We start from the raw sequence: 10,366 nt of genomic DNA on the forward strand, positions 1-10,366 counted from the left end.
AATCTATGAAAAAAAATTTATTTAAGTAAATGGAAACTTCAACAGCAAGGAACTGGGTGCATACCACAGCAGACATTCATTATAACATACACCTCACTTCATGAAGCACTCAGTTGTATTAAATCAAGTATTATACCTTCAAAGTGAAATATCCCATTTTTTAAAGACAGTATGGGAAGTCTGAAAGAAATCCTTATTTGTGCTTCCCAGGTAACTAACTGTTCTAAGAGATTCCTTACTGCAGTTACTTAAAAGCATGTTGTTATGATAATAAGTATCTATGAGTTCTTCAGATTCTTTACATTTTATCTCAGCAAATCACCACTAAGTATATAAAAGTATAAGAACTTGTACAGCATAAAATGTAAAAAATAGAAAAATAAAATAGAACTCTTTCTACATAAGACTATTAACTGGGCAAAACCAGAAGGTTAACATATAATTGGTTATGAATCTGGAAGTTACTCCTAGTAGGATCTGGGAAAACCACCAACTTTTTTTATGGTTTTCAAAGTTTTCTTTAGAAGACTAATATATTAAAAAGCACCATTAAATAACTGTCTAGTTGTATTGAGGTCAATTATTTATTCATTTGTTCACTATCCCTCCATATGAGAATGGAACTTCTTAAGGGTGAAGGGCATATCTGTCTCACTGGTCTTTCTCCATCACGTAATATAAGATCCTGCATATAGTAGATGTAAAAAATTTCAATGGAGGGAAGTAGGAAGATATGGGAGGAAAGAAACGAAATAAGGAGGAACCTCTCAGAAGTAATATTACAAAAAGAATATCCCCATCTATACTGAATAAATCTGTCGACATGAGTACAAAGCTTGGAGAACTTGATCATTACAAATACAGAGGTAAAGGTCCTTTTATTTCTTGCATAAACAGGAAGAGTCATACATACTTGAATCTTCATATCATGAGCATAAGTCACACGTGCTTAAATATTCGTACCATGAACACGGGCCTGAGAATCAATCAGACCTGGGATCTAGCCCTGGCATTCACTAGCTTTACAACCTTGGGCCAGTTTCTTCTTCAGGAAACCATGGAAACTTCTAAAGATGTTACAAAGTCTCAGAAGAAGAAAAGTAAGTGCTCAACACAACACTTGGCACACAGTGGGCACTGGCAACTTTTTAGGATTTCTTCCCCTTCCATATCATACCACAATACAGCAGAACCACTGCAGGTTTTGCAAAGGAAGAAGAATTAGACCAGAGGCACTGGCCACCTTGTTGGGAATCATTAAGAATTCTTTCATTTAGCACATGTGTGTGTAGACATGTGCACACTTAGTCATGCCCAACTCTGTGGCATCCTACGGACTACAGACCGCCAGGCTACTCTGTCCATGGGATTTTCCAGGCAAGAAGACAGGAGTGGCGTGTCATTTTCTCCTCCAGGGGGAATCTTCCTGGTCCAGGGATTGAAGCCACGTCTCCCATGGGTGAGATTCATTACCACTGAGCCATTGCCGAAGCCCATAATTAGTTCCTAAAGTTTGTTATACTACCTGAAATCCTTACAAGGTCTCCTGCTTTGGGCAGAATAGCAGCAAATAAGACCAGGTCACTACTCCTCACGTGGAATCAGTACATCGGTACTCAGCTGATCTGGAATCTTTTGAAAGGTAGAATACTGAAGTAGTATTTTTGTAATTCCTAATGAAAAACAGTGTAAGCTTAACAATTATTTAAATATTAATGTATTAAACAGCTAAAAATTTAGTCAGATATTTTCCAAGCGTTTCTTTAATGACTAGGAGAAAATCAGAATCTTACAAATAAATCTGTAAAACAATCTTAAATATGTGCCCAAGCAGAGTAGACACAAACAATACTGTGGTGTCATTTAAGGTGCAGCATGTTTTAAGGTGATCTTAATATAAAGGTTCAGGACTGATTTCCATTTCAGTTTTTTTAACTTACATACACAGTTAACTGCTGGAAAACTAGCTTAAATATATATTGTTTAATCTGTAATATGCAATTTGAAAATATGGTTTAAATATTACAAATATGAGTTAAAACACTTCCTGACAACCCTAAGTAAAATTTACAAATTCCTCCATAACTTTGCTGAATATTTCCTCATTTCCCTCTTATCTACATATAAATAGTTATCTACCAAGGATTACCTTTCTACTTGTTCTAAGCCTTTCGCTCCCACACTGTAATCCACAATACTACTTTATCAATTACTTCTTCTTCCATCTTAAATCACTCCCTACCTATATTCCTTCCCCTCAATTCTATGAACCTCTACAATAGCATCCCCACACACACAAGGCTGTGCTCTGCTCAAATCCTCAAGCTATTGTAACTTTCTTTCTTTATGCTAGTTGTCCCAGTCTAGAACAATTTTGTTGAATTCACATACTGAATTTAATCTAGCTGTCGTTGATGTGACATGGAAAGATAAACAATGGCCTTGACTCAAGAAATGTAATGATTTCTTAAATTTTCATTCAGCTTGGATTTTTCCATTTAAGCTTATTAGTTTTCTTAGATGTTGAAATTACTTCCTTACAAAGCTCTCTCTACCCAGGAAATCAATATGCTCTCATTCCTTTCCTATCTGTTCCATCACTGTTCTTTGTAGGATTCTTTCTCCTTCACCACCATCTAATTATAGATACAAAACCGATACAGCCAAAAATTCCAATCTCTGACTTTTTCTCCCCAACTCTCACCTTCTAGTCTGCCTTCCAAATCTCTTGCTGTTCTACAGCTTGAAATGCGACCGCTATGGGCATATCTACCAAACACACACCTCTAGTTTTAATTTCTCTCTTTAACTGCATATTCAACTTTGTGACTTCAAAATGGATATTTCACTCTGGCATGTCAAACTCAACATGGCCAAGAAACAAACATCATGCACCAGGCCCCAAGCTTCCTCTTTTTCTTCGTATGTTCCTTATCTCATTAAGGGCATCACTGCTTTTAGAGTCAACTAAGCTGAAAACCTCAAGAGCCACTTTCACTTCAACTTCTCCTTCATCCTCTATCTCTGAAGGGTCACCAGGACCTTAGGTTTTACTCCAAAATGTCTCCATTTGCTATATCTACTGTCAATTTTCTAGCACAGCCCTGTATTATTTCTTACCCAGTCTGTTTTAATTTCTCTTGGTCATTATTTCTACCTTTAAAGGGGTTTCCCCCCTCTTAACTCATCCTTTCTAGAGTCAAGAGAGTAACTGACAACACAGCCTTGACATTCTCTCATTATGCTCAAACATTTCAGTGGTCCTCTGCCTACTAAATAAAAGTCCAAATTCCTTAACAAAACACTCAAAGTCTCTTTAACCTTCTCTAACTTTCCTTCGATCACTCCATCATCTCCCTTTACCCATCTCTCCTTCAGCCTGATGTGTCCTCCACCTCACTGGAATCCAAAACATCCTCTAAAAAACAGCTAGATAATACTACCGGCTATACTACACCATACTGCCTACACCAACTTTCCACCCTAGCAAACGATACTCACATACTACATTACAGCACTTTGTGGTTCCCTCAGTCTCGTCAGACTGTTTGCAACCCCATGGACTGCAGCACACCAGGCTTCCCTGTCCTTCACCATCTCCTGGACCTTGCTCAAACTCATGTCCATTGAGTAGATGATGCCATCCTTATTTACACTGTATTACAGCACTTACTATATCTTCCAGGATAACATGGTTATTTATGATTGCCTATCTTTCCATACTTGGCATATAATTAATGAATGATGAAATCATTAATAGCATAGAAAGCAAATTTGAAAGAAGTTGATTCAAAAATCTGAATGGTTGTAATTTTATAGGAGTTAAATGATTACTAACTAATGAACCCCTCTATTAAAGGTTTGCTCTATATCACAAGGATAAACCCAGGAAACTCTTGGGAAGATTCCTTTACATCTTTTACTTTATCCAAAAGTTTTACCTAGAAAGGACAGGAAGCAAACTTTGGGATCACTTCATTTATCTAAGCACAAATTCAAAACCCTAACTCAGAACTAAACAAAATAACCTAGATACGTATTGCGTTATCCTCTATCCAAGTCTATTTGGGCCCATGATCCTGCTAATAGAGAACAACCTCACTGAGGAAAATGAAATATGTGAAGAACAATTCAAATAAATGATATTCCCTATTCCAAGAGCCCAAGGACGGTGATATTCTCAAACCCATCAAACGCAAACAGCTGGCATCCGAAAATAAAGTTTTAGTCTACGTGCAATATTTTTCAGAGGTATGAGTAAATTAACTTAGAAAAGAATACTATTTTTTAATAGCTGTATTTTAAGACATTTTGACTGAAAAGCTTTAAAATATATTATAGTTGAAATGAGATTACAAAGACAGAGAATAAAATTCCAAGCTTGCAAATGTATTAAATGCACTGAGGATAAAAGGCAGGAAAAGGCTGTCTGGCATCATCACTTTTTAAATGCTTTTAAAACTCTGTCAGTAATATAATTTCAAACAAGTGACAAGGACAGCAAGACAAAAACATAGGCAGGTACTCAACTTGTTTTGCTCTTTGGCATCAATTAATTTTTTTTAATTTCCTGAACATCCATGTATGCTCAGTACATTTAGTATTTATTAGATGGAAAATTATTTCTTCCACTTTCCATCACCTGGCTAAAATGCTTGTGAAAACCATACTCAGGAACCTCACATTAATAAATTATCACTCCTACACACCGATTAGCAATCATTTCCTTACCCTCACCACAGCATTTTCAACAAGAATACAATAATGCCTTTCCTAAAGGCAGTGGCCAGCAGAACCCAGACAGACAACAGGCTAAGCAGTAGCCAGAAGAAAAACAAGGCAGATGTTCTTGACTCTGCTTCCAATGTACTTTGTATAGGTCTGTATTACAGACCTCTCCATATGACATGGCAATCACCCACTTACATGCCTGGCTCTGATAATGGTCTTGGAGCTTCCTAGACAGGTCTAGGGCAGATTTATATCTTGTCTAGCTTTGTATCTCCAGGTAACAAGAACTTCATAGAAACACAGTAGGTCCTCAATAAATGTTTAAGTGTTTAAGAACCTCCATCTCTGTAAGGGTTTTGGAACAGACTCCACATTTCAGGTGTATATGAACCTCACTGTGTATTCATCACTAATAGTTCTGTCTCTGTATCAGAGAGGCATCCACTGATCTGAACAGTTTGGGGTCAGCTACTGACTTCCACTGACACATGGAGCTAAGACCAGAAAAGATATCTAAAATAAATGAGACGCTTTGAGATACGTTACTATTCTTTTCCTCAATAAATGTACCATGTTAAGTTTGTACCACTGATGTTTTCTTTCAAAACACTTCACATCTTACAAGGAACACAACTGAGCAATTACTCCCTCCTACTCTCAGTGACCTTGCATAGAAAGCTTGCCCTCTGAAAACATAACAGTTAGCTAGAACTGGAATCTCAGTTGACTGTTTTAAATTCTAGAGGCCAGGGAATGGTGTAACTACACACTTACCGGGTTTTTCCCCTACAGTCTAAGACTGCTTCATAAGCCCTGTGAGATAAGTTATTTTACTTTGTAGGTAGCTGAGATATACTGTACTTGGAGCTTGTCTACAAATTTACACTTTGAAGATTTGACCTTGTTGAAGAGGTTTTATAAAGAAAAATGCTGAATACCTCATCCTCTCTTCTACATAACTACCAGTTAGATTTGAAAGTTACTATTGTTATTCACAAGCTAAACTCCAGCTATGGCAGTTATTTTACAAAACAGTTAGGCAATGTGTCAAGGGATTACCTTTTGGACTAATAATAAAGTTCCTGATGTAATCACCAGGACAGTGTTCATAATATGAATCACTTCCTTCACCACTGACAAGCAGAAAGATAAACACATGTGGGGGGTTCTTCTACACTATACAATTAAATAAAATATTCTTCCAATTAGTACCTATCAGTGCTTTTTTATTACTGTGAGATAGAGTAGCAATAAACGTACTAGACTTTCATAATGATTTACATGGTTTCCCTCCACAAAGCCCACAAACGCATACATAAACGAACACAACAATTTTCAGCCTTGACAGATAATGAAGACAAATAGAGAAAGCCACACAATGCACCTTTGCCAATACCTGTACCCACATTCCACTAAATAGAGACTTCAGGTAATAGATTTCCTCTTGAGTCAAGATTCTCAGTTGGAGAGGCTAAACGCAAACCCACAAAAGGGTTAATAAAATAAACAATGGCAGAAGCCTTTTTTTTTTTTACCATAACCCATAAGCCATCTATTTTACCATAACCCATGATGAAATAATTAAAAGAGGATAAAACTTAGGTCAACAATCAGTTACAGGCCAAAATTACGTTTCAAAAATAATGACTCTATTAACCATACTTTACCACTTCCTCATACAGATCTTTTTCATTTGATGTTCTAATATTTACTTACAATTGTACAAACTCTGACCACTCAAAGAAGGGGGTGGAGAGAGAGGAGACCTGCCCGGTATAACCTAACCCATTTTTGCCCACTCATATAACAGATAAATTAAAGAAAAACCTTGACTCTCCTTCTCTTAAGCTCAACTAGTGATACAAGCATGCGTGACCTTAAATTGCTTACTCCTCAGAAAAGCAAAGACAGCTAGTATTGTGCCTGCCAAATATACACAATTTTTCCAACTGCATGCTCCTCATTCTTAAGTATCCAATGTTAAAATGAAAACCTGACCTCAAGCAGCAAGTTGCAATGTTCTGACACTATGACATCATTCTATGTGAAGTACTTTAAAATCACAATTTGAATAATTGGCAGAAGCTTAAATAGGTCACACTGAAGCCCAAAACTAAGGATATTTATCTGACAAAAGTATTCTGGCTCTGCCTTTAGTGCCACCAGCCATAGAATGCCAGGCCTATCGTTCATCTACCCATCTGCGCTTTTCATAAGGATAAACAAAAATAAATTAAATCTTATTCCCTTCCAGTATTGCTACCACCACCAACAGTGGCTTTTCGTGGAAAATATTTGAACAGTTATGAAAAAAGTAAAGGTAACTGCTTTACTTTTTACTCTTCATAATATGACTTCATGAAGGCTTTAGCACACAGCTACAAAGAAATATTTTTTAAAAACTTCCATTTCTGCAGGTATAAAGATATCAACAGCCCTGCATCAATTAATTTTATAATTAGTCCCAAATATCTATCAAATGAAACTATAAAGGGCTACAAACATTTACCAATATATAGCTTATAGTACAACTGATGCAAAAGCAAAACTACTAATTTTGCACAGCAGCAAGCTACATCTTAGGCTTCCCTGGTGGCTTAGTGGTAAAGAACACACCTGCCAATGCAAGAGACTGGGGTTCAATCCCTGGGTCGGGAAGATCCCCTGGAGAAGGAAATGGCAACCCACTCCAGTATTCTTGCCTGGGAAATTCCAGGGACAGAGGAGTCTGGTGGGCTACAGTCCATATGGTCATGACTTAGTGACTAAAGCTACATCTTAATCATATTTATTTCATAATCCTACTTAGTAAGACAGGACAGTGACAGCTACAGTTTTCTCAGCAGACCTCTGTAAAGTATTCAGGTTTCCTAGACTTGTCTGGGTACTGACATCCAGCACCATTTCTTCTTGTAACTTGCATTTCATCTGAAAGCAACATGCAAAAACCACAGAGGTTTCTGATACTCTCGGTCCCACCACCTCCATCATAAATTTTCCTTTCACAATAAACAATGTGCAATCAAAAAGGTTTCCTGTTTCAAAATGGAATAGATGAAACAAACTGTGACTCTACCATTAACAACAACCAAAAAGTTCCTTAATGAAGATGAATTCTCAAAGGTGAAAATGGAAACTCTCAAATACTGCTTCCTCACTTAAAGACTAACATGGTTCTTTCCCCAGTAATCATTCTCAGCATCACACACTGTGGATGTCATGAGTAGTCCATCAGAGACTTTTCTTAAATTACTTGTAAGCACTCTTTTGTTATCTAAGTGCAACACAACCTTACATAAGACAGAACAAACACTTCCAAACGATTCTAAGCCATGCACCAACAAAGAGCAGCCAACAGTAAAAGCTTTGCATATCTGAGTCATATAGAGGAACTTTGAACCTTGAAGAGTAGGACAAGAGTTTAAAAAAAAAAAACAAGTCTTGGCTCTGAATCCAACTTTTCAAAACACCTAGAGCTGATATAAGAAACACGGTCAATCTGAATCAAAAGACTGTTGCCATACCAATAATTATTACTAAATGACAGTACAAACAAAACTGGAGAAACCACATCCAGGGTCAACCCTGCTGTTGTACAGATACAGTCAGACAAAACTTACTACTTTGTCCATGAGTTTCCAAGTTTTTTCCACGGTCCTGCGATCCGCTGCAGCTTGCTTAGGGGGTCCAACTGCATCTTGAATAGCATCAATAAAACCCAAAATCCGTCCTTTTCGGGGGTTTCCTCCTCGACCACCAGGGTTTCTGCCATTCATAGAATTTGCCATCTGGAATCCTAGCTCTTTGAAAGGAAAAAAAAAAGTTAGTTGGTCATGAAAATACTTATGCAACAGTAAACAGGTTAACCTGTACCCATTACATCCTCCTCCATCAGTGAGAACAAAATCCAGGGTCCCAGATTCCACTTTTCAATAGCGTGTGAATTTTTCACTCTCAATCTTTACACACAACACACAGGTTTAGGAGCAATGGCCTTAGATCTGTTTTGGGAACACTAAGAGTTAAAGATGCATCATTCTCACATGGCAAGGAGTGAAGGTTTGATTAATACATAGCTAAGAAAAAACAGTAACAAAAACTTAGATTTCCTCTAACTACGTAAGAACACATCGGTTTTCCCTTCTCCCTGACTTAACCCCAATTCAAAAGACCAGAACTGAAGCCCCTAGAAAACACTTTGGAAGCCTCACTCAAAAACCGCACTTTAACTGTCTGACTTCGCCAAGTTATATAAACGTAAAGATTATTCTACAGGAGCAGAAAAGGCACGACTTTTGTCAACAAAGGCTGAGGACTTGGATTTTCCCGGCTAAAACCACCAAGTTCGGACTCATGAACACACGAGCACACAGTTCTTCAAATAACGCGGTTGAGGAGTTGTTCCCAAGTTAAGAGCCAAACGAACCAACAGACAGCCCATTTTAAAAGAGAGTGAGAAACTGACAAGAGCGGGCACAGAAAGGAGAGAGAGTTCATTTCTTAGGCTTCCTGCATTTCATCTCATCCAAGTCGGGTGGGGGTAGGGGGTCCAAAGCTTTGTCTCGGGACATCTGTGCCTCCCGGCTCAGGCTCCTCCCCTGCCACTCTCGGACCACAGCTTGGCGGGGCGGGGGAGGTGGACAGAGAAAGGACGAAGAACCCCTCCCGCTCCGGCAGCTCCGTGCGTCTGGGGCGCTCCGCGTTCAGCTCCCTGGAGGACGCTCCTCGCCGGGTTGTCTGCAATCCCAGCCCCCCGGATCCCCTGATTCCCTATTCCTCCTTCCCCGGCCCAGCCCGGGTCCCGGCTTTAAATACCCCTCTTCAAAGTGTGACGGCGGCGGCGACAGCAGCTGGAAACCGGGGCTGTCCCCTCTTCCTCCGAGGCCCACGTAGGGTTGCCCCAAGCCCCTTGGGCGGAAAGCAGCGCCGAGCCTCCCCGGCACCCCCTTCCCTCCCGGCGTCCCGGCGCCGTAGAGACACGCGGGTGCGCGGGTCCGACTCTACGCGCACGAGCCCAGGGTGCGTGGGTAGCCCCGGCAGGGTGTGTGTAATCACCGTAAAAGCCCCGCTCCCGAGGAAGGAGCGACCCAGAGACGCCGGCCACCGAGGTGGAGAAACGCAACAATTACCGTCAAAACCAATCCACGCCCGCTTTCCCCTCCCGCCCGACTCTCAGGGAGGCCACGGGACGCCGCAGCAGCACTAGCCGGAGGAGGAGACCACTCGCTGGCCACCCCACCCCTGTAGGATACACACAGAGAGCCAGGCGTGGGGCGGGGCTGGGGGCGGGGCCGCTCGGGGCTAGGCCAATCCAGCGCACCCATGCCCTACCCGACAGCGGGCGGCGCCAATGGACGGGAGGCGCCCGTCCTCCTCGCACTACCACCCGGTCCACGTCTCCCACAGTACACAATGGCCCCAGAGGAAGGCCCTCTCGCCACACGTCCGAAATGGAAAAGGATTCGGAGACAAATGAGGGGACTGGATTCACCCGAGAACGAAAGTCGTAAAGGAAATGGAAGCAGAGATGCAAGGCACTAGGGAATTAACCAATAAGGAGTGGGTGGGTGGGCGTGAGCGTTGGGAAACGGAGCCAAAGCGGACTCTGGCTAAAAGGCGGGACTTCCTGCTTCGC

The 10,366-nt window shown here is 40.5% G+C and overlaps 1 protein-coding gene across 9 annotated transcripts in view; it reads right to left on the reverse strand.

The window, feature by feature from the left end:
* The window catches only part of CBLB (Cbl proto-oncogene B), a 222,574-nt gene extending 212,426 nt beyond the window's left edge, over positions 1 to 10,148 (reverse strand). For 4 of the 9 annotated variants that reach the window (XM_018062245.1, XM_018062197.1, XM_018062153.1 and 1 more), the window contains exons 1-2: positions 9,861 to 9,969; positions 8,352 to 8,533 (exon numbers count right to left, since the gene is read on the reverse strand). In XM_018062245.1, the coding sequence (XP_017917734.1) occupies positions 8,352 to 8,519 (168 nt within the window). In that variant the 5' untranslated portion in view covers positions 8,520 to 8,533; positions 9,861 to 9,969. Of the gene's footprint in view, positions 1 to 8,351; positions 8,534 to 9,196; positions 9,496 to 9,546; positions 9,797 to 9,860; positions 9,970 to 10,062 lie in introns of those variants that run through there. The other 5 variants (XM_018062444.1, XM_018062378.1, XM_018062089.1 and 2 more) reach the window with 4 other exon arrangements.

The sequence above is a fragment of the Capra hircus genome, chromosome 1 (genome assembly GCF_001704415.2).
Source record: "Capra hircus breed San Clemente chromosome 1, ASM170441v1, whole genome shotgun sequence".
In the NCBI taxonomy this organism is placed as follows: Eukaryota; Metazoa; Chordata; class Mammalia; order Artiodactyla; family Bovidae; genus Capra; species Capra hircus.